The sequence below is a fragment of the Branchiostoma belcheri genome, unplaced genomic scaffold (assembly GCF_001625305.1).
Source record: "Branchiostoma belcheri isolate BF01 breed outbred unplaced genomic scaffold, Haploidv18h27 scaffold33, whole genome shotgun sequence".
NCBI lineage: Eukaryota > Metazoa > Chordata > Leptocardii > Amphioxiformes > Branchiostomatidae > Branchiostoma > Branchiostoma belcheri.
In genome coordinates, this window is record NW_017803943.1 from 1737948 (window position 1) to 1763137 (window position 25190).

At 38.1% G+C, this 25190-nt stretch overlaps 2 protein-coding genes across 3 annotated transcripts; both read left to right on the top strand.

Moving 5' to 3' along the window:
* The first annotated feature begins 247 nt into the window (after window positions 1–247).
* On the top strand, window positions 248–19163 carry LOC109475226 (ras-related protein Rab-3). Of its 2 annotated transcripts, none has more exons than XM_019775826.1 (4): window positions 248–384; window positions 2926–3150; window positions 15847–15965; window positions 16398–19163. In XM_019775826.1, exons 2-4 carry the CDS (start codon window positions 2926–2928, stop codon window positions 16708–16710), a joined length of 657 nt encoding a protein of 218 aa, XP_019631385.1. In that variant the 5' UTR covers window positions 248–384; the 3' UTR covers window positions 16711–19163. The 2 variants fall into 2 exon arrangements, with proteins under 2 accessions (XP_019631385.1, XP_019631384.1); XM_019775825.1 differs by lacking the exon at window positions 248–384 and adding an exon at window positions 754–854.
* A 1711-nt stretch (window positions 19164–20874) lies between these two features.
* On the top strand, window positions 20875–24431 carry LOC109475191 (leucine-rich repeat-containing protein 15-like). The gene is made up of 3 exons (XM_019775768.1): window positions 20875–20945; window positions 21569–21652; window positions 22068–24431. Exon 3 carries the CDS (start codon window positions 22079–22081, stop codon window positions 24056–24058), a length of 1980 nt encoding a protein of 659 aa, XP_019631327.1. The 5' UTR covers window positions 20875–20945; window positions 21569–21652; window positions 22068–22078; the 3' UTR covers window positions 24059–24431.
* Window positions 24432–25190: the final 759 nt, after the last annotated feature.

A 25190-nucleotide genomic window follows, 5' to 3' on the forward strand; every position in this document is an offset into this window, starting at 1 on the left:
GATTTGAAATTTGTTCTACGGCAAAATGAATAGACGCTGAAAATGTGACATTTCCCGAGGGGTGAAAGTGTAACAATAATCCACGGCCATGAAAAATCCTCCCTGTAGCAGGTGGTGCTGACGTCACGGCCTAGTCCGCCTCTGATTGGCTCCGGCGAACAGGTGGTTGGCGTGGATTGGATGACGTAGGTCCGAGCCGCGCGCTGATTGGTGGAGCCTTGCCGTGGATCCGGGTCATTTTCATGCTAATATTCACCACCTTGTTTGTGGAGTCGCCCTCGCCAAAGCTGACGTACTCTCGAGCCTCCCAAGCTAGGGAAAGATATACACGCGATCTTAGCAGACGTTCCGAGGGCCCTGACACACACGGACAAACACAACAAGGTAAGCATCTATGCGAGAATCGCCTGTTTAGTCCACCTGTCCCGGGACCTCGCCTTTGTTTACCCGGGGGTCGAGTTACCGGGGTGTATTTGTGAAAGGGAGCGGGCAGCTGGTAGGTTTTCAATGGCCCGAATGTTGGCATCATGGCCGCCGCTCGCAAGCACTCCGTCATGCGATGACGACGTGTGACGAGCCACTGGGAGACGTCTTTACGTGAAGGGAATCGTAATATTCATCAGCCGACCCCCAGCGGCGCGGACTGGCGCAGGATCTAACCCGCGAACGTACGGCATTTTCCCCGCCGCCGCTTGTCGTATATGCTCTCTTCCTGGCGCTCTGTTGTCTTCACGGGGTACGGATAGAAAAAAAAGGGGAGGGGCCGTCCTTTTTGGTAAAAGGCAACCCCTTTCCGGCGATCGCTCGAGGGGCTAACTGCACAATAAGTGATGCGGCACGAAGGAGGGCTTCAGGTAGGAATTTATTCTGGCCCGACTGGGCTGTAGCCATTTCTGACGCCGTTTCTAGTTTTTTCCTACGTTGTCGGAAAGCCAAGCGAAATTCATTGCTTTCCATTTCATTGTTTATTCGCATTAAGGGCAAATGTTGCGCGATCGGGTATTTTTATTTTAATTTTCATGTGCGTAGATAGAATATCTGTATAAATTGTGCTTACTAGCTTCAGCATATATCTATAAGAATGATGAAATGTAACTTATGATGGGCGTTTTTAATAGCACGCAACTTTACAGAGAATGGTTATTGTGAAGTCACGTATGCACCCTGAATCGGTGATATATTTGACAGCAAGGCAAATGTATGCAGTGCAGAGATTTTGAAATATCGCGTTACGTGGAAGGAAAGGCATTACTAGAACATACACCAACATCCAACGATTTTTTTCGCATATCGAATATTGAGTTACAGTAATTTATCTAATAAACATATTTGCTGGCTGCTATATTGCATGACTAATAACATTTTTATGAAATTATGATTCTAGCTCATCGAATGTTCAATTCCTGCATTTTTTCCCAAATGAAGCATTCTTACTTTGATACAAATGTTTTAATGGACGTAAGTTATCACATTTCCATGAATGATTATTTTAATTTTCATGACTATATTTTTCTCGATGTTCTAACGAGTTGGCTATCTAGATGTAGTCCCCCTACCTACCATCTGTGAAATGTTTGTCTTTGCTTTGGACATGCTTTTAATTCTATTGATAGAGCACACAGATATAGTAGTAGCTACATGTAGGTGTGTACACAATGCATTACCTATTATATAGTATAATCACAGTTGTAAAATAACTATTGCATTTCACTTTCTTCCTGCACTTAGTGTTATACTGTCTCTGCACAAATACCAGGCTACAAATACAGCTCTTTGAAATCTTTTGTAAACCATAGGATACAAATATCCATCCTTTGTAATGAGGTAGATTGGGCAGTACAATTGGCGAGATTTGTAAAAGTAAAGATCTAATGACCCCTATTCTGTCCGACAGTTATTTCTGGTTTGTCCCTAAGGCATTAGAAGAATGTTGTGTTTCCTGTTTCCCAACCGACCCTATGCACTAAGAACCTGCCGACCCTAGACTGACTTTTTTGTAGCTTGACTGCAGAGGACAGACCCAGGCCATAAAATTTCTGATCTGATATCTGAGTTTTAAACCTTTAAAATGTTATTTTACGCATTTTGATTTTCAGAAACAAATATTATTAAGTAAATCAGGTGAAATATTTCTCCCTTTACCTATTACAGTTGTGGTTTTTTTTACATTCATTAAACTGTATTTTTAAAAATTAGATTACTAAAAAAGATTAAAAAAGCCAACTAACTCATTTATTTCAGAATTGAAATAAGAAACACAACATCAATTTTCTTGGGCCTAAGGAATATTCAGCTTAATACCATTAGCCGGTTAGGAGTGATAAGACATGGTTGGTTGTTATTGCTGGAACGCCTCAAACACATCAGGCTAATCTGACATATTCCCATTACCATGGCACTATCTGAATCTGGAATTTTAAGAGGTTTAGTATAGCCCTGGCTTTACATAGCGCTGGATTTTATATATTTTGCCCCCAAGGAGCTTGCATTTAAAGGCACGCAAAGCAATTTCATGACGGTACAAATGAAAATATAGTTTACATTCCGATTTTTGGTAAAAATTCAAGACTTTGTGTTTAACTTCAAACCTTACATTTGAAATTTCAGGTGTGCTTTCATCACCAATATTTTGTGTCTAAGAGATCACTACTTTTCCTATGAAAAGTTGCTTACTTGCTTGCCTTACTTGCTTGTGTAAGGTTATAAATTATCAAGCAAAAATATGTCCAAACATGGCCGTACTTAAAGTACGAAAATATATCATATTATTTACATTATTTGCATTGATTTATCAGCAATATAAGGCACTTTAAACCGAATTTTTTTTGCACTTTCAAATTAAAAAAATCTGACTGCAAATAGGCTTACCTGTAGCAGGAATAACAAAATTAATCTTCTTTCTCTTTTGACCCCCCCCTCCCCAAGATGGCTTCCGCAGCAGATTCAAAATGGCAGAAGGATGCGGCAGACCAGAACTTCGACTACATGTTCAAGCTGCTCATAATCGGGAATAGCAGTGTCGGCAAGACGTCCTTTCTCTTCCGTTACGCAGACGACTCCTTCACGTCGGCGTTCGTCAGTACCGTAGGGATTGACTTTAAGGTCAAGACGGTTTTCAGGCAAGACAAGAGAGTCAAACTGCAGATTTGGGTAAGTTGACACAATCATTCTTTGCTTCATATTGTCGATACTGTCGATTACAATTTTTTGCAGTACTTTTATATTTGCAGGTTTTGTTGTCTGTTCTGTATTTATATCAAAGAAATAAATTTAAAAATTTTCTTCCTTCGCCACTGCGAACATATAGTTCTGCGAACATGTCTATTTTTCTCAGACGGCAAAATTTTACTACCGCAAATAAGTGATTTATAGTAGGCACATTGACACCCATAATTTGTTGTGAATAGCACTTTTTAAATAATCGGCAGTCTTGTTTGAGGACGTAGTTATGTTTAAGGATGACAAATATTTCACCCGATTTATGTTACTCAATAAAAAATTTGGAAAATGCATGAAAGTATATTTCATAGTTGTTGAAACTTTGTAATTGGAAATTTTGATGGCTTGCCAGAGGTCGCCCACAGAAATATGCTAGGGTTGGTGGGGTAACTATTCTGCCAGGTTCAGGAACCACTCCGTGTTCAGGAAACTGGAAAGACACCTTTTCCCCCTGGGCCTTAAACTTAACCTTTTAGTTCTTAAGCCTGTGACATTTCTAGGAAAATCTGGGCACAGCTTCCTGCATTACATGGAAATATTTTTGGCAAAACTTAACCCTGAGGCTCTGGAATGTAAAAAAGCTAGCAGATGGCTCAGAGGTATTTTTTCTGAGTCAGAAACCCTAGTCCAATTTGGTCTTTTAATGCATTAAACATGCGCAGACAACCTGAGGATATATATACTAATAGGCTATTGTACTAGTAAATTTTCTCTTGAGTAGCTCTTGAGCATTTTTAGGATTCTTACAAAAATGGCTTTTATATATTTATAGATTTCTATTACCTGTACATGTATTATGCATTTGTTTATAACACAGAAAGGCAATCAAATAATTATGTAAAATGAGATGTTACCTTGTGTTTGACCTTGCCCTTTCCCATAATGTATTGTGCAGAACTTTGGCAGAATGTCTTATTCAAGGTGGTTTCCACATATCTATGGATGACATCCAGTCTATATATAGCTTTAAAATGTTGTGTCAGAAAAGACATTGTCTGGTGCAATGTAATTCTAATACAACATTGACCATTTGATAATATCCAACGAAAACCGTGAAAAATCCGGGTTTCGTATGCTCATGGCACACGCACTGGTCCATGAGTATTAAGACAATATATAAGGTAAATGAATTAGCATATTCTATACCAATCAAGTTGTCAATCATGGCTAATTTGCATAATTGCGGAGATGAGAGGATGTGCCAGGCCTGAGCTACGGCCAGCTGGCCTAATCAAGCAAAATTAATTATTCATCTGCGCAATCATGATGGCAAACCATCCAGTTCATGGCATTTTTTAAAATAGTTTTTTTTATTCCATTGCACATAACATGACTTGTATTGTATTAAGACATAACATGAAGAAAGGACACTGAGAAAGAAAGAAAAAGCTAAAGTTGATGGCATATTTACCATTTATAATATTTTGATCTTCTTTGTTTTCTTCTCTATAAAGCCAATTGCTACACATGATAATATATGATGTTGATTTTGGGGTTATTAGTAAAAATATGTAAGTTTAAGATTATCATAATTTTTTTTCCTTTCCTGTGATGATGTATCAAAGAAACAAAGATATATTACGGCAATGGTTTCTGAACAATTTTTAGTATGATCCATACTTCCTAAATTCAGAGTGATGCAGGTAAAATTTGTCTGGTGCAGCATACTTAAGGTATATTATGCAGAAGGAAAGGATTTTGAACCCTGCGGTTGATACTGATGTGAAAGATAATTATACGAAACTGACTGGATTTTATTTCCCTGCATTCCACCAAACGACCGCAGCTAGTTGATGTGGCATTGATTTTGCGATGGAAAATAGCGTTGAACTATTAACCTTGAAGCACTGGCTGAAGGTCAGACTATATTATGTGTGAAGTATGTGACGGTAGTTTGGCCAAGGACTGTATAAGGGTATATGACTCAACTGGTTTGGTCAGCTGTGATATTAAAATTATATTGACTCTATAATTAATATTGTTAGAGATGCTGTAAATCTTGATAAATTTACTGTGATTCACTCTGTCAAATTATGACACTATGAATTTATGTTTATATTGCATTATTACTTATTACAGAATTGTTTCAACTGTGAAATTAAGATGTTGCCAAAACCTCCATTCCCCCAACTGCAAAAATAAATTAATATACAGTAACTACATTGAATTTTATAAACATGGAACATTTCATGTAGAAAATCAAATCTTACACTGCAAGCCTAAAGGTAAGTAGCTAATTTAAAATATGTTTAAGGCATTATATACTTGAAAATTGCATAGAAAATTGAATTGTTTCTGTTGAAACCGTAGAAGACATTGAGAAAATACACTGGAAAATGCATTCAAAGCAAGACAGGCTCATCCTAATAGTTACGACAGTCTGCATTAGGCTATCTCAGAACGCACCTGTCTGGGGTTGATAAAGATAATTTTAAAGCCTTATACCAAATAAATTACAGGATGCAGGGACAGTACATTATATAATATTACATGTAACGTTAGTTTTAGGAACATAATCCATTGTTTATTGGCATTTACAATAAACCATTTTTTTCATTCTTGGACTCTCATTTTTCAGAGCTTGAAATCCATTATTGGGATAGGTACACCATTGCGTATGATAATTCATAGTATTTACATTTGATATCTTTACATACATGGACGTAAACCTACTAATTAAAAAATTGGGTGCACAGCTGAACTTAAGGGTGCACCAAGGGTACATGTCATGCACCCAGTATTTCAAGCCCTGTGTTTATGTGATCTAGCTATTATTTCTGCATATGCAGATAGTATTTTCAGCCCTAATTCTGCAATGCATATGACGTTATCCCATTGAATTTGTCTGCCAGACGGCCCCACCTACATTTTTGTACACCGTACGTGGTTTGTGTACGACATAAACAGCTGTATCCTGTGTTAGGCGATAAGAGCAGCATTGTTTATAAACTGTTCATTGATTAACCAAGAACACAGGACAGAAAATTGCTGGGCGCTTCTAATGATTACAGAGTTCTGGTGAGACCTGGATTATATCATAGACAGTCACTACTTATCAACAGACAACACATTAATGTCAAGAGTTGTCAGAACCACTTAATTTTCAATGGAAATCCTTTTTTCTGCACTGCACTGGAGCTGAGGTTACATTGAAAATTACCTGCACCACTCCGAATTTACAAAGTATGGATCATTTTTAAAAAAATTTAGAAATTCACTGTTTGATTCATTGTTTGATTCTTTGAATTATAAACAAATTGTACTTTGACGTCATGGCTCTTATTGTAGCGTTTGGGGCTATAATAGGATGTTGAGACCGGCTATTATTTTTTCGTATCCCTCATCTGCCATTTGTTGTATATTCTAACAGAAAAACATGTCTTGTTGGGTAATTCAAGGCAGTTTTTTTTGCCAAGGGGATTTTAGAAGGTCTAGAGCTTTTTTCTCTCTTGCAAAAGAAATGTGGCTTTAAGAATAACGCTAATAATAAGAAAATAACGATAGTTGAGAAAGTGCGATGACCTTTGTAAGCCCTATAATATGTGTAAGCCATCACTAAAAGGTCTGCTGGTTTAACCTTCACAATGTCAAATCTGTCCACTGTTTGCTTAAGTCGATAATGACTCATAGAGAAAGTGCTGAGGTTGTGTCAATACTGAACGTGTAATGCAGCGATGTTTGAGGTCATGGGTTTTGACCCGAAAAATCTTTGTGTTCAAAATGGATGTTATTCACTTTTGACTTCTGGCTTACTAGTCGTTTAAAGGCATCCAATGCATTTTCAGGGAGGGAACATGAAAAATTCTGGATGAGGAAATCTGTCTGATATTGACATTTACTGCCATTTCTTAAGCACATTTTTTGCTATCATTTCATAGGATTTCTAGTGAATTCTAATGGCTTTACAGATTAACTGGTTTACCAGTACGATAAGGAATTAGACCCATATTTCTGTAAATAAGGCACTATAGGTGTGACACAGTCTTAAACTACCTCCTTACCTGCAATATTTCATACAATATTTCATACAGAGCTATAATAATAAACCCAGCCCAGCAAAATGCTTAATAATTGTATGACACAATATTCTGTGCTTTGTAGTCAGTAAATGCCAATACTAATTTTTTATATTTCAGCTTGCGATGTAAAAAAATTATTGCAAGTTTTGAAAAATCAACTTACTGCAGGTGTGCTGCATAAAATTTGATTTGAAGTTATGACTTATAATTGATTATGACCATGATTATTCATTATGATTGATATAAATGGATTGAGGTGTATTCATAGCTGATCTATGGTGTACAGTATCGTGATTTAAAATTCAAATGTCGCACCAGGTGTATATGGATTTTTCTAATTTGCTAAACTTAAAGGATTGCTTGAAATGAACATTTTTTGTGTGCTATGAGAGGATTTTGTGACGTGAAAGTAAAAAAAAGGTTATGCCTCAGGTTTGTGCATCGGAATGCGTGCCAACAAAGGATTGGATTTCCAGTTGGGTAAACCGACGGACCAATGACGAAGGGGCATTCGGGGACGGCCCGACCTGAATAGCCTGAAACGCCCACCCGACATTCAAAAGGGTCATGCATAATTTAGGCTTAACGCTGTTACAGATGAAATATTCCGATTTTTCACCGCCGCTGCCACGGTTCATTCGTCTCCGAGCCTCTGACGAAGAAAATGTCTCCGATTTTATGGTTGTGTCGGTAGAAAAGATATAAAACATTGATAGGCAAAGCCTGGTGGTCATTTTGTCTTCAATAGCTTCAGGGCTGTTTTACCGCAATATTAGGGGGAATGTTAAGGTTGTCATGCATTCTTGTTTTACTATTTGCCTTATTTTTTTTGCCAGTCTAAATGTTGAACATTATTGCATATTGAGATATTCAATTTGTCCTGGAAAATTAAATCGGCTTAAAATATAGAAAATATCAGCTTGTGTTGCTGAATTGCTAAGCAATGGTCATTCTTGCAAGGTTATGAAGTATAGGGGTAGGGAGTATTTCCCTGGTCAACAAAGAAGGTTGTTGTGTTTGGTTCGGCCTGTTTGTTTACAGTAAATAAAGAAAAGGAGCCCAGGTAAATATAAGGAACAAAGGTTAGGTAAAGGCAGCTATCATTTAAGACTTCACAGCTAATCTTACATGAAAAGCAAAACTATTTTGTGTTGTTTTGATATAAACAGTATTTTCATTTGTACTGTGTTTACTTTGAGTAATTAAGCACAGTGGGTTTTAGATATACTTACAAATGATCTCTTCTAGATGATTTGATAACTGTTGTATCTTGTTTATGTATTTGCGCTTAGATTTCATACTTCATGAGCTTACTCGCATTGTTTAATTACTGTAATATAAAGAATAACAACAGCTATACTTTCAGCACCTTGCAATAAAGACTTGAGGTTTATAAATAAAGGTAACTGTGTTATAAATTGCTTGTTTTTCTCATGGTCTTACCTACTTGAAGGTAATTTTTACCATTATGATAGTTTCTGTTGGAACGATCATTCGCTGGTTGTCTGTTACAATGTAACATTATAATCATGGTAATTTCTGCATGTACATAACACTTGGTCCAGTTTACATGTAGTTTCTTTGTTCTTAGGTTTACTCCTTTAATTTTTCCAATTAAGATAAAAATGAAAGAAAAATAGATCACATGTAACATTGTACTGTTCAGGAGAAAAATCAAGCCCAGAATTGTCATATTTTGCCACCAAGACATAAAGAAAGCCCTTGTTTCTCTATTTCATAGTTTTGCGATTTATCAATACATAAAAAAATTATCGTTTGAAACATTAAAGCAGTCGTAGATTGATTGTTGTGATAGCAGGCCTGTTTCTTTGCTTTAGTTGTAATTTTGCCCTCCCACCCACTCCATTTATTTTCTGCAAAAATCTGTGAATTGAGGAATCAAAATTACATTTTAGTGTTGCCATAACGTATTACAACTGTTACAGTGTATGCCTAGTAGTTAGTCCTCTTTATAGAATTATCCTTATGCCACTATATACATGTGCGATTTAACAGAAATCTAGAGCAGGTTTTGTCCTTGATCAATTTTGGAGGTCAGTCGGACAGACTACTACTCTGTTTTAATAACAGTATAAACCCCGGGGGACGTGATTTAAAAATGTGGCCAAACCAGACTGATTTGCCTATAGGGGTGAGTGATCAATTTTGCTGCTACTTCAGAAAGGTAAAGCATGTTGGGTAAAAAGGGGGAGGGGCAGATTATGTTACAACAGATTGTTAGTCAATATGTTACTGTAAAATTACTTATTTTTGTCTTACGATTGAAAAGGATTTTTTTCTATGTTGTTTGAAGTCATAGTTGAAACATTCTATTGTACAGTTCTAAAAAAGGATTGAAATGCCATGATTTAAAGTTGCACAGGTCATTGCAAAAATTAAACTGACCCAAACATGTCAAGATTGAACATTTTGTTTCAAAATATTTGTTTTTATGGGTCCATGCTTTCAATTTTTTAGGACAGCAGCAAATACATGGCATGTTTTTTTTTCTAAATCTAGAAAAATATCTACTAGTAGGAAGAGCTGTTCAAAGGCAACCAGTTGAAAAACAACCTAGAATTTATAACAAACAGGAATTTGTGATCTGCATGAGTGACACTTCACTATAGATGGTATACCTGGATCTGTTTTTAAGTCGGGACATAATTGTTAATGTTTGCTTGCACATTAACAATTATGTCCTGCTTTGAAATACCATCTGTTTAGTTCCCAGCAACAGACAAGGAGGTTTTGTCAAGGGTTCCACCACATCTATAATTGGGTTTCTAATTGGCCTGTTTTCTGATTAAAAAAAAGCTTAGTTTCCGATTCCAGTCTTTAAAAATAGGGGTGGGTATGTATGGAGTCTTTCTCTTTTGTTTCAGATTTTGGTGGAAGTGATCCAACAAATACAGTTTTATATATTGAATTAACACATTGCATATAAAACTGAAATGCATAGACCATGCTTGAAAGAAAGGGGAAATATTCTGATAATATTCTACGTAATAAGAATTTGCTTCTAAAAATGCATGAAATTTAGATTGAAAATTTAATGGCCTTGCTGGTGGTCAACTCCCAAACAAGACTAGTGTTGGCTGGATTTTGCTAGTCAAGATTTGGTAAAAAAATCAGAAACACCATTTTTTCCCTAGGCCTCCCATGCACTATTCTGGTCACATATCAACCCTTAGGCTAATACGTGGAGTGCAGACATAGGAATCCTGTACAGCTCCAATTTTACCCGCACTGTATATAATCTTAACATAAAATAACCTTTAGGCTGGTGGTATCTTGTAAGTTACATGGTGATACACAAAAGACTGATGTTTCTATGTGGCTTATCAAAGTCAATTTTCTGTCTTGGATTTACTGTTTTGTCTGTAGGCATTTACTGTTATCGCAGTGATCATTCACTGCTGCCCTTGTTGACATTTACTGCAGAGACAGTAAAGATTTACTGCCATTTACTGTCATTTTTTATTTGGCTTCATTACTGAATCTATTTTTACTGAAAATTTACCTGGGGAATTAACGTAAACTGTGAGTGTGAATATTTAGTAAATGTAACACAGTGAAGCTTTTACTATCTAGTAGATGCTGTCAGTTACTTAACAGTAAATTTTGAGTACTGATGATTTGCCAAAGACCTAATAATACATGTACTTTGTTATTGGGTCTTTATGTCTGTGTCTGTATATGCAGAGCTCAGATCTTTATTGCTATTCCAGACATGTTAGCAACTCAGCAGTCAACGTTCACGAAAATCCTCTCTGGCAGGTTTATGAATCGGTGTCAGCACAATGACGTCACACTTTGGCCCCTTTGTTGAATTGACTGACACAAAGGAGGAATGTTTCAAGTTCAATGTTATACCAGTAAACACTACACCTAATCTGCAATAGTCCATGTACTGGGTATATGCAGGTTCGTGCAGGTGAAATTGGGGCTGTGCAGGTATTTCTGATGTCTACCTGCACCTAACCTGCACTGGTCCATGTACTGGGTAGATGCAGGTTAGTGCAGGTAAAATTGGAGCTGTGCAGGTATTTCTGATGTCTACCTGCACCTAACCTGCACTGGTCCATGTACTGGGCTCACATTATACATGTGTATGCTTGACTGCTGAAATAATGGCAATGGAGTGTTGAAATTAAAATTTGTCTGTTGCAGGTTGTTTTCAATGTTACCTGCACCAGTGTAGGTATGCAGAAAATAACATTTTGAGCGCCTGTTGAAGTAGGTTTCGTTCTTCAGATCTTACAGTAAGGGTCTATAAGGAAACGTGACCCAATCACTCTCTTACTATAATAATAGATACATGTACGTGTAGCTGGGTAGAATTCAGGTCATGCAGTGCAGATGGTGTGCCCACACTGCTGCGTAGATGAGATAGACTGGTTTAATCTAGATTTCATCTCCCCAGCCAACACCCCCCACTCACTGTACAACTGTAGATGGCATTATTTTTCCTTTTTGCAAAAAATAAGAATTAAAACTAGCATTTATAATCATTCAAATTAAAGGCATCCACTACGGTTTCAGGGCAGTAAATCTGGATTTTCAAAGTCACTATTCTGGTCATTCTTTTAATGTGAATCAACCCTATCGCATAGCATGTTTATCTGTGAGGCAAAAATGCAATGTCACTGGTGGAAAATAGTTGTTGTTTTGTAGGCTGGCTCTAGCTATTCATGGTGGTAACCAGAAATAAAGGGGCTCCTTATGCTGCAAAGTCATTACATCACAAATATGTTTCCCTTGTACAACTAAATACTACACATTTGATTTTGAAACAAATTTAAAACACTAAGCAAACCTTTTTTTGTCTCCTACAGTGAACTAAAACACTTTGAAAGTAAATGACTTTACAGTAGATGTGTACATACTATATACCTGTCCTTGGTGCTGAATGCAAAATTCAATCACACTACTGAATCTGTAGATCACTTTTACTCCTGTCTTTGCCCATTTTCAGCAGAAATAAACTGGTAAAACTGTAAAATGTTTCTTAAAAAGAAGAAGAAAAACTCCTTTTTACAGTATTGTGGTTGATGACGTCCATTGAGCCTTTTGACTGTAGAATACATTGTCCTTTTCGAAGCTGCTTTTCCAATATCCATTCATCACTGGAAACCGTTCCTGTCAGGTTAAGCTCCCTTTCTGCATCACTGTAGCATTGCGCTGATTGAAGAATAGATTCTCACCAATCCCCGAATGGCTCAGCCACGGGCAGATATAATCCGCCATCTTGTCGTCCTTTGAATTGGGTTGGCGGGCATCACATCAATTTGTCACCATACAGGGCTCAAAATTCATTTCTTGGAATCAAATAACATGGATTTGACTGCATTCTCTCATCATACATGTATAATTATATCATTACAAAATCAGGGGATTTGAACTTATGGAATATTCAAAGCTAGTACTAGAATGTGCAGATGTGTTGTGTGTATTTTGGGCAGATCTGCTGTGCACCAATATTGGAGATATTTCCCTATAGAACTATTTGATTAAGAAACACATGTGACTATCTTGTGATAGGGACCACTCATTCTTCACAGAGGTTAGGTCAGGCAAAACCCTATTTTGGGAATGGCCTACATGTGTGCAAATAAGTGATTCCAGGCTCTGTGCAGCCAGAGAAAGAAATATGGGCTGAATTTGACTCTGTACTGAAGGTAAGATATTCGATATAGAAATGTTCCGAGTGAGGCCATATTTATTTTCTTTGTTCTTTGATTCACTTGTTTCATTGCTTTTTGATTTGCCCCAAAGAAGTACATTGATGTTCTGAAGCAACCATACAAATGCTTACATTTTGGTGCCAACTGTCAAAAAGAGTCTTTGTTTTTCAACTTACTACAAAAATCTAAAATTTTGAATTATAAACCAGCCTATACTTCATGTATGTTGACTTTGTAGATCCTATGGCATCATTTGTAATTATCACAAGATGCCTATCCCTTTTTTTGTTGTCTGCCCACTTTGTTGATTTTCTTAAAAAATTCATTAGAACCAACAAATCAAATTGGCCAGGCCTAAGCCAAGAAAGATATGAGTGTGCCCTTTCTGTGGCCTATCAGGCCCTACACAGCTGGCTTTCCTTTCTGACAGTATATAGCAGTCTTCATTGATTTTCTGCTAGTACTGTGTTCAGAATATTGCCAACTGTCAAATATTCTAGGCATTATATAATGTACATGCATTGTTCTAGCTAGTGTCCATCTTTTAGCGATTTGATGGAATTTTGCCAGTCCAAATGGACAAAAACTTTGCACAATATGTCACCTTTGACGGACAAGAATCGGTGTGTAATGATATGGAAAGAGATGTCATAACTAAGCTTAGTCTACCAGCAACATTTGCCCTTTAAGATGCAAGAAATAGTGCTTCAGAGGGTCAAGATTTCAAAATTTTCAGGAGAGCATAAACCGGAAGCCCCCCCCCCCCCAGGATTGGGGCTTGGCACTCGATACAATGTCTTGTCAAACAAAATTGAGATGATGAAAAAAAAATTCAGGCTGGCTACATAAACCGTGTACATATATTTGGCATAACTTCAAAGAAGAAGCAGAGGACTTGCAGAGTACTTAAAGGTATATATACTTTTGAATTCATTTGTATTCAATATTAAGACATATACTTGTAGCTGTCAAATAACAATATCAAATGAGTAGATTTTATCATATGTAACTGGCAACTATAGAAACAAAATGAAACACATCAGTTTTTTTTCTGAAGTAGACCCCCAGTCAATGTCATGCTTTGAATTTGCCTGGCCCGCATTAGAAACTCCAGACCCATCTGGCACAGTCCCTGCCTCACAGCCTTCATTTTCTGCCACATTTGAGGCCTACAATAGACGTGCGCTAGAGATGTATTACACTGAAGGTAGCCCGCTATTTGTTAGCCAGATTCCCATCAACTCCTGGGCTTTTCAAATATAATAGCTGAGGTGGACTTCAGTGTTGAAATAAGGCCAATGTGACTCTTTTGTTATATTATACTATTCATCATCATTCTTTGTAGTTATGGGCACACATTCATTTGCGTGAAGGATACTTGTATTTCAAACCTCTGAATTCTCATCCCATATGTACTCTGTTCCTCTGAACAATTTCCTTAGTGTCATGTCGGTCCATTCCCTGATGTTATCCTCCAATCTTTCAGATTTTCCTGTTGCCTACCTCTCTTTCTTCCTCCTTGTACTGTTTCTTGCATAATGGTTTTTGCTAGGCCTATTGAACGTGACATAAAGTCATACCACTTCAGTTTCTGTTATTTTGCTGTGGTTAGGAAGTCTTCATATGCCATTGGACATATGCTTTGTTTGACTCTGTACGTCATTATTTGGGATATGGTCTCTGTGTGTGATCCCTAGAACATTATGGAGGCATTTCAAACTTCTGTTTTAGTGAATGATGTAAAAAGGCAGCCCTTTCCGCTAGACAATAATTTCTGAGCGACTGTGGATTTTATGATTGGATAATTTGAATATGTATAAGTATGATTTAAAAACATTATTCTCTGTGTATGAAGTTTGCGGAATATTTGGTTGCTCTGGGGTCACAGCCTTGAGTGCAAAGTGTCATCCAAAACACTACTGTATATTCATCAGTCTGTGAACTTGCTTATTGATATGTATAGACCTATGAGGTAATGTTACATTTATGCAATAGAAGGCAAATGTGCCATCTGGCATGGTATTATGTTCAGCTTTCTCTAAGCACAGAGATCAAAGACTAGTGGTTTGCTTTGATCTAGACTAGAGTGTCTTCCATTGCAAATTAGCATTGTGTATGCTCTAGGCTATTAGTACAGAGGGAATATATAAAAGCTGATTATTGCATTTCTTTAGCATTTAGTACAGTAACTGCAATTTCAAAATTTGGTTTGAAGGCCTGGGGGATTTTGTTTTCATAGATAATGGTAGGGAAGACAGTTTTGGGAGAATTTTTCATATTTATCTTTGCTGATAATTGGCAAAGACAGGAGTTAAAGTGATCTGCAGATTCTGTATCTGTATCTTTATAGATTCAGTGGTGTGATTAAATTTCACGTTCAGCACCAAGGACAGGTATAATATGTACCCAGTTACTGTAAATTCATTTACTTTCACAGTGTTTTTAGTTCACTGTAGGAGTAGAAAAAGGTTATCACAGTGTTTTAAATCTATTTTTAAATGAATGAGTAGTACAGTAGTCATACAAGGGAATTCAATGAATTTGCAGTGGGGAGGTCATAGGAAAAACTATAAAATGTAACCCAATGCAAAAGTGTTAAGAATTACTGTGTAACTGTTACAGTATAATACAATTTATGGCTGTACAAAAATGTATTAAAGACAACATAGAGAGTTTATGTTGCTGATTCCCAGTCCCAGATTGGTCCGTAATGACTATCGAGAGAACTATTATAGATCTCACAGATATTTTATGGTGGATTGTAAAGTTGTCATCTGTAACTTAATAAGTTGGGACAAAAGCAGTGATCCATACCATCACTACACTATGTGCCAGATAACTTGTGTCGCCCCGTGTCCCATTATATATTATAACAACACAGATGAAGTTTGATGCTAAGATTTGATGTGTTGTTTGTGCAGGACACAGCTGGCCAGGAGAGATACCGTACCATCACCACAGCGTACTACAGAGGGGCCATGGGCTTCATCCTCATGTACGACGTCACAAACGAGGACTCCTTCAACAGTGTGCAAGACTGGTCAGTATCATCTTATTCTCAGCTACATTTAAGTAACTGTATATCTACAGACTTGAAAAAGATTTTAGGATAGTTTTTCTCAAGTATTTAAACAAGCAACACCTTTAATGTTGGCATGTTGAAAAAAAAAATTGGTAAAATTTAGTTCAAGCCTGTTTTGCGGATTATTTCGAGCTGAAATGAATTCAATATGGCTGCCAGGTGTTACGGAGACTTGCTTAAGTGTTCAACCACTTGTCCAGTGTTACCGCAATTTGCACTGTTTGGAGCAACACAAGGCCCAATGTGACTGCGATTGGCACTGTTTCAGATGAAACGTGTGGCAGAAAATGTGGAGAACGTGTGGAGAACTAGATAGAAATCGTAATGGAATTGGCCAAGGACTACCACGAGCATAAAGTGACTTACATAATGTTGGTTGTGTTTTTGCAGGTGCACCCAGATCAAGACATACTCGTGGGACAACGCCCAGGTGGTGCTGGTGGGGAACAAGTGTGACCTGGAGGACGAGCGCGTCATCTCAACGGAGCGCGGCAAGCAGCTCGCCGACCAGCTCGGCCTCGAGTTCTTCGAGACCAGCGCGAAAGAGAACATCAACGTAAAGCAAACATTCGAGCGCCTGGTAGACATCATCTGCGACAAGATGTCGGAGAGTTTGGATTCCGACCCCTCGTTAGTCAGTAAGGGCCAGGGCACCCGGCTTACAGAAAACCCCCAACCCCAGCAAAGCGGATGTGCTTGCTGAGATCGCTATTCCCATAGCTAAAAAAAAGAGAGAAACGTTCACGTAGAGTTGAGGGACATTTTGCGTCTGAAACCTCCTTCTATATATAAGAGGAAGAAGTGGGCGACGTCCAAAATGTTTTATAGTTTAATTATTTTCGTTTTTGTACCACATTTCATGCAAACGCAAAATAATTATCCCAGTTTTGTAGCTGTTTTTTTTCCGTCAGCTTTTTTTTGTTGTTGGTGGGCATCTAGGGAAGGTTTACCTGTTTTTAAACTGTAGAAGAAGGGGTCGATAAACCTCTTCAAATGTCAATGTCTTGATGTAAAAGAGCAGTAAATGTTTAAATGCACGTTAGGATAGTGTCAGGGCCCTCTGGATTCATTGAAAAAGAGACCCAACATGTCATTGCTGGATTGAAAGATAGTAAAAGAAGGAATCGAAGGATAGAAAAAGAAAGAACTGAAGCGAGAGATTTTCTTATCTTTAGCTCTTTAAGAAATGACATCTACATGTAGTAAATAAGCAAATATGGCAAAGCAACTCCACTAATTTCGATTTGCTTCATTATACAAGAAATTACACTTGAGATTATAGATAAGATATGTACATTGCTTTCTTCTATAATCCACATACTCTGGACTTGTGCTGACTATGTCATTGTTCTGCCTTTTCATGATGTCATTTTATGGTGTATTAATGTTCTCGATATTGCCACTACGATGACCAAAAGAAGACAACTGTTTCATGTACTTAAAACCTTGGAAAGGGTAATCACAAGTGGTGAAGGAAAAGGGAGAAAATATGAAAAGTTTTAGGGCTTTATTAAAGTTTAACAAATAAAAAAAACATGTAAGTATTAGAGAGAGAACTGTTCCGTGGGGCCACTTCTTGGGAGGACATTTGATGTAATTATTTACAATAAATGTTGATTCAATTATGGATATCACATGTTAATTAACTTAACACTGCACAAAACCCTACTTTTAAGCACACTTTAGAACATGCTTAAAGTAAAGGTACACACAAAGGAAGAAACGGAACCTTTACATATGCTTTAAAGTGTGCGTAAAGAATAGACTTTCTGCGGTGTAGCAATGGCAGAACCATTGTACATATTAAGAAAATTGCAAAGGTCTCATATGTACCCAGAACGTGTGATTTTATTCCTTAAAATGAAGCAACAAAAATATGACTGTACCATAGCATTGATACTATTCATGAAACATTGGAAATACTTTCAGAAGTTACAATTTTCCCAGATTGACTAAAACAAAAAACAGCTTCATAGCTAAGGCTATCAAGTCTTTTTGGCAATGCTTGTCACTTAGAGTATCCCTTGTATCAATTGTAAAAATCCATTCTGTTTGCTTCAGTCCACAGGAGCTACTCTTAAAAGGCATTTATCTTGTCTATCTTTTACTCGTCAGAAATATTACGCTGTACTCTTATTGAATAACTGGGAGGTGTGTATTTTAACCCTTACCATTCCAAGGGTGCACTAAAGCATTGCACACCCTATCACACTCGTACAGGTGCACTCTGAGGGTTATCAAAGGCATTTTTGCTGTTTCCCCATACATAAATATGGACAAAAACACTGTTCTCTTTTAATCACACCAAGTGTCCTGCCAAGATTTAAGGAGAAAACTATGTTACAGCACTGCTGATAGTACAATGTGTATATTTGTGAATGCATGATTATTGTACGTTGGAAGCTGCTATGTGTAATGTTAACTCTAGTTAGTAATTTCTCCTGGACCATACTACTGGTGATTGAAGAAAAAGATACGAAAAAAAGTGAACAAAAAGAACCAGTAAAGAACACATGGATATAGCATCTCTATATCCTTGTGGTTAGTATAAAGAAAAAACTAGAGACTTAGGACAAAAGTATAACTTATTTATTAGGGGTTGTTTTCAATGTTAGCTAGATAGGCTTCTTTCTATTGTGGATTGTTGTCAACAGCATGTTAGAGCTATCTGTATATTTTGGAGTAGTATACTTTAGATTCTTAGTGATTTGGTGGTGCGAGGTTCCATGGTGTAAATTAATAGTGAGCACACGCAGCCATAAACAACTTGTATCACTGGAGTTATATGTCCTTTGTGTCAGTGACTTTATTCGTGGACCGTTCCAGGGGTTATAGGTACTACAGATGGCAAAGACGGAGATGGTATTCTGTGATCACGTATTTCCCCATGTCACCCTCCTTGTAAAATTTTCCTTGTTTCCAAAGCTGTAACTGTAGACATGTGTATCATGGTACATACTAACTGGTATACTGCACTTCCAGCGTTGCCAGATAGGTGTCGCCTTTAGCATGTGATACACACTACAGACTTGACTTGGGGAAAGGGCATTCTGGGTAAATGTGGTTGGGCAGTTTAGTTTGGTCCGATTTTTATGTAACGCAAGTGCAAATGCAGAATGTTCATGGCATATATTAAACGTCATAGATGGCAAAAAAGTGTGTTATCGTCTATTTTCATGTATGTTTTATTATAAATTAAATACATGTGTATCATAAAAGGCAAATAAGGGCAATTTCCATAATTTATCCAGAAGTAGAGTTTGGTGTGTCGAACGTCCTTGGTTTGTCTCGGAATATTGTTTACCTGGATGTCTAACCTTCATCAACGTAACGTTACAAACGTTTCCAAAACATACCCTTGGCAAAGGTAATTAACATGCAGACAGCAGGAGAGACGGATCGCATTTTTATTACAATAATTGGCTGCTTACGTCACGTTGTCTACATCAGCCCACGCGGGAGCAAAAAGGTCGCCAAAACGCAGCGACTGGAAAGCGGCGATATAAAACGTTTTTTTCGGCATGACTGGCGGACGTTAGTAGTGGACTGGCATCTTTTAATGACGACTTGTGACTGGTAATTAACAAGTCTGATAGTCGTTATTATGCCTTAAGGGCTAACAGGATACCAGTGTTCAGAATACGTAAGAACCAGTATGATGAGCGCAGCATGGGACGTTTCAAAATGTACATAGAAAGTGGTAGCCTGTATTAGACAATCTCTCGCATACGTGCAGTCAAGTCATCCATCCATGTTTTTCAGCCCTAGGGGTGCCATTAATTCTAGGGAGCAAGTAAGTCAGGTGGACTGCTAGCTCCTTGGAAAAGACACTACACAAGACTATACTCACTTCACCTAGGTGTAGAATGGGTACCTGACTTCGGTTGGGGACGTGAAAGGTGGCGAAAGGAGAGGGATGGGCTCCGCTTTCCAATGCCGTGCCCCAGACATAGTGGATAAGAGAGAGTGAGAAACATGGTTGTTTATTTATGTAGCTGTTGTACTGCAGTACTACCTGCACATGATAAATGTCGCTGTGAGACTGCTATTATACAGGCTGTTGTATCAATGATTGACACGACTGCTACTGTGAGACACAACTATTCCTGTAATATTTTAGCCCCAAAGTTTATGGATGTTAATTGCTCAGTCCCAATATAGAGTTAAGTTAACCATGGATCTGCATGGCTATTTGTTGTTAAAGCCCCTGTCACACATAGCTGAGTATGGTCACCAGAACACTGCCAAACTACACCCAAGTATAGTTGGAGTAGGTCAAGGGGCAAGATCGACTGTGGTTGGCTGGAGTTCAGCGAGGTGTTGACTACCGTTGGGCTGCTCCAGCCGAATATTTTAAAGCCTTTAAAAACTTTCGAGTGTGGTCGGAGGGTTCGGCCAAGTTTGAGTGGTGACTGGAGTTAGCAGTGTTTGGGGTGTGTTCGGTGGTATGTTCAAATTTGATTCAAATTTATCTTAAATTCGATTCGAATTGTATAGGCGTGGCCTAAGATATGGTCAGACCTCTCCGTAAGACTGCCCTGAAATCGCTTTAGCACTGCCTTTAAATCTCCCTGACCACTTCGATTGCATATTAAACTGAGGCTCACATTAATTTTCCAATATAATCAACAACATGGCATAATGAGCACATGTGTACATCTCTGATGAATGTTTAACTAGTAATGCCTATGTAGTCAAACGCAACAATGCCCGAGGTGGACCAAAGTACAAAAATTACCCAACAACCAGAATTCGAACTTCAAGATAGAACGAGTTGTTTGTAGTCAGTCGTTGTTGTTTGTAACGGTCGTGTAAGATCTAAACGAATATCCTACAGACACAACAGAAAGGGCCAGGGAAGATTTACCAACCAACAGGGCAAGAAAAACCAGAGGCAAGAAGGTCTAGAACTCGTGAGTGTCCATCTTGCTTTAAGAGGTTAGTTTTTTTTTGTGTACAGCAACATGAATATGTACTGATCTTACTACTTAATATATGATTGTTCTAATCTTTATGAAACATTGAGGAATGAATACGCTTTGGGAGCAAAAAATTCTTCATTCCTATGAATTCAAACGTTGAGTTTGAGGTTATTGAGAGACCGTTTAGCCTTTTTATTGGGCTGATCTTCAAGGTCCCGTTAAACAATACAAATACATGAAACAGACAGATATTCAAATAAGTTCAAATTTACATACAATTAGTATACAAGTACTGACTTTTAGAATCATGGAACATTAATTGACACTTGTGAAACGATATATACCTTTTTTCAAAGAGTTTCAAAGCGTTCCTTTTATAATATACTCAGTCTGGTAATGTTGCATATTTCATGGGTAGGCTGGTTGCTTGGAAGCTTTGGAACTTCTCGCTGGATTATTTAATTGAATTTCTTTATTTCGGGTATGTCGCCTGAAATAAAGAAATGTAAATCAGTGCAGTGTGAACCAGTAACACCTAGCTTCAATGAAAAGTAAATCAGTAAACCAGTGCACAATGAACGTCATAATTGCCCTAATGAAGATGGCATTTCAGTTTGTAACCAGTCTGATTGTTTCTAGGTTTGACCCTCCATGCGTGTGCGGTAGCCTTGCTGACCAGTCTTGTGCCTTACTGCTCTCAATCTTCCCTATATCACTATCTAGGTAAGTGTGGTCCAATCTATTTACCTCCTGTATCCTTTCTACAAAATGAGTCTTGAAAAATGTACAATTGTAAATTACAATTGACCATAATAAAGTTATAAACCCCATTTCTTCTTACACGTAGAACTCTCTTAAGAGAGAAGAAGCTGAAAGTGTACATATTGTATTACTGTAGATGTAGTAAGATACCAGAACAGTCCTCTATCATAAGCGTTACTGTACATTGAACTTTGTCATGAACGTCTGTCACCATGGCGACATGGCTTACATCATGTTGCAATTTTATAGTAGGAGGGATTTGGACTCCTGTCTGACCATATATGTAAATGTGTGTTGAGTGAGAATTAACAGAGCAGGCCATATGCAAAGGCCATAAACTTTCATTCATTATGACCTTGATCTTGTACGATGACAGGAAACTGCATCATGGGTAAGAAGCTACCCGAAGTGCTGGCTTTTCTCCTGATCGTCCTGGGACTGTTGGGGGCAGCCGAAGCTGATGACTGCAGCTCATCCTGCACGTCTTCCTGTGACTGCAGCGGTAAAGTTTTCGTCACCAGCATCCCGCAGGACCTGCCCACCAACACCACCGACTTAGATTTGGGAAGTAACTATATCACTACTATAAATCAGTCTGACTTCTCTCGCTATAGGGGTTTAACAACTTTAAAACTTCAATACAATCGCATTTCTACCATCGGTAGCCAGGCATTCTATCACTTGTCAAACCTGACCACTTTGTGGCTTTACGGTAACCCGATAAGTATCCTACGAGATGATATGTTTACAGGGCTAGGAAACTTGCAGGAACTTTCTTTGAACAGTGCTAACATCAATGAAATTCAGACTGGAACTTTCATTCCGACACCAGAACTGAGAACCTTGAACCTATACACGAACAAGTTAACAAACCTCAGATCTGACATGTTTACAGGGCTAGGAAACGTGCAGGAGATTACTCTACATGCTAATGACATCATTGACATAGAGACTGGAACTTTCAATCCAACACCACAGCTAAGGAATTTGTCCCTGTATTCTAACAAGATGACAACCCTTGGGTCTGGCATGTTTACAGGGCTGGGAAACTTACAGAGACTTTTACTGTCTCTTAATGACATCAATGATATTCAGGCCGGAACGTTTAGTCCAACACCACAGTTAACATTCTTACGCATGAACCATAACAAGTTGACAAGCCTCAAATCGTACATGTTCACGGGGCTAGCAAACTTGCAGACACTTCGACTAGACAATAATGACATCACTGATATCCAGGCTGGAACTTTCAGTTCAACGCCGCAACTGAAAACCCTGGACCTACATTATAACAAGTTAGCAAACGTCAGAGCTAACATGTTTACAGGGATGACAACCTTGCAGAGCCTTTTGCTATACAATAATGACATTACTGATATTCAGGCTGGAACTTTCAATTCAAATCCAGTTCTCGCGAACTTGCATCTGTACAAAAACTACATTCAAACAATCCCGTCCAACTTACTGGTAAATTTACTGAACCTCACGGAACTAAAACTGTCTGACAACAACATCTCAACGTTTCCCTTTGAGGATTTGTCAAACATTCAAACAATTTCTGTGCTTCACCTTGACAATAACCAAATCACAACTCTTCCCTCTATGGCCTTTGAAACGCTAGCATCCGCCTCTGACGTAAACATTGACCACAACCCCTGGCAGTGTGACTATAGGATGGTCTCCATCAAGGCAAAAATGACGGGATCTTATCCTTTTGAAAATCAGATCACGTGTTCCCAACCTGAACAACTTAATGGGCTGAAGCTGAAAGATATCAGTTCTGAAGATCTCATGTCGAATTGCGAAGAACCAAAAATTGTGAGGTTTGAGAGAATGGACGATGTGACACTCGTCCTGGGTGGAACCCTGCAATTAGTCTGTGAAGCTTCTGGGATCCCCCCTCCAGACATTAGGGTCATTCTCCCATCTGGACTGAATGCAACTGTTGTTTCAGTTGGAAGGGCGACTGTAAAGGCTACTGGTACCATAACCATTAGAAACACAACTGCGGCAGATGCTGGTTTGTACGTCTGCATTGCAGCGAGTCAGTTAGGCTCCAAATTTTCTGACGGCTCCGCTTTCGCCACCCTGGTCGTAGATCTAGAGACAACAGGTAATTTGCTGCCACCAGTGGGGTCGTCTCGTGAATCCGGTTTCTCCCTCGCTGACCTTCTTGGCGCTATCTTTGGTTCAGTAGCCGGTACACTCCTCATTGTTGCCATAGTGCTAACAATCTGGTTCAGTCGGCCTAAGAGGAACAATAACCCTCCCCAATCTCCTGAACAGAGTGTCGTTATTAGCAGGACCAAAACAGAATCTTCAGCCAGTGAGCCTGGTCGGGAAGAGCAGATGCTGTCTTATGTTTAACTTAATCCAAAAGATTTTCCATAGACGAATACCTAGCTGTCCTGTCTGTTGATCACTTAGATGTACTGGTCACTTAAAACTCATGACACAGACTTGTAGGTCCAAGGCAAACTTCCCCAAATACATGTAATTCTTTTCGGTGGAATTTCTAGTGGTATAAACTGATGAAAGTATCATTATCAATTCTGCCAAAAATTGAGAGTGCTAATATCTTGAGAAACTACTTTTATCATGCCAATTACGATATAAAACTGTCCTCTTGTGCGATGTGAAAGACTGATACTAACCCTAATAACGCCTCGCACACACACACACACACACACACACACGCACGCACACACACACACACACACACACACACACGCACACACACACACACACACACACACACACACACACACACAAACACGGAGATGGAATCCAGCCTGAATGTAAATATGATATAATCATCATGTGATATATGGCCTTTAAAACACATAACTCCCTAAAAGTTATACATTCCTTGTACATTGCCATTTTATGTAATGAGATAGCTATTGAATTATCTATTATTTGTACAATCTCATTTATGTAAATGAGATAGCAATTAAATTAAATTATGTATCATTTGTACAATGTCATTCACGTAAGTTTATTGATGTAGTCATCAAATGATGATGAACAGAATATGATGTAAGGTGAATCATGCTTTGACTTTGATGAAAATAATGTAGAGGTAAAGATATATTCTTGAATTTATTTTACTAGTGTGTTTATGTTCTCAATAGTAAATGCATTGAAGAAAGATTTAGTTTCTGGAGATTCTCTCAAAAGATATAATGTGTTTTGACAAAAGTTAACAGATCTAGTTGCCATGGTTTTGTATGAACACTTTTCTTTTATCTGTCGTATAATCATAAATTTCACGGTGGTCTAAATCCTTTGTTATTTGTGCAATGTTTTGTGTCCCATAGAAAAAGAATACTTGTACACCTGTGATGTAACAATTTTGTGGTGTTAATATATTTGAATAATCATTTGCAAGCTTATATGATCTTATATGCTCTTCAGCTTGTGTCTGTTTTTCTGCTTTGGTTCAAACGATGGTTCAATTTCGAACATTTCTTGGGGGGGGGGGGCATGCCCCAGAATG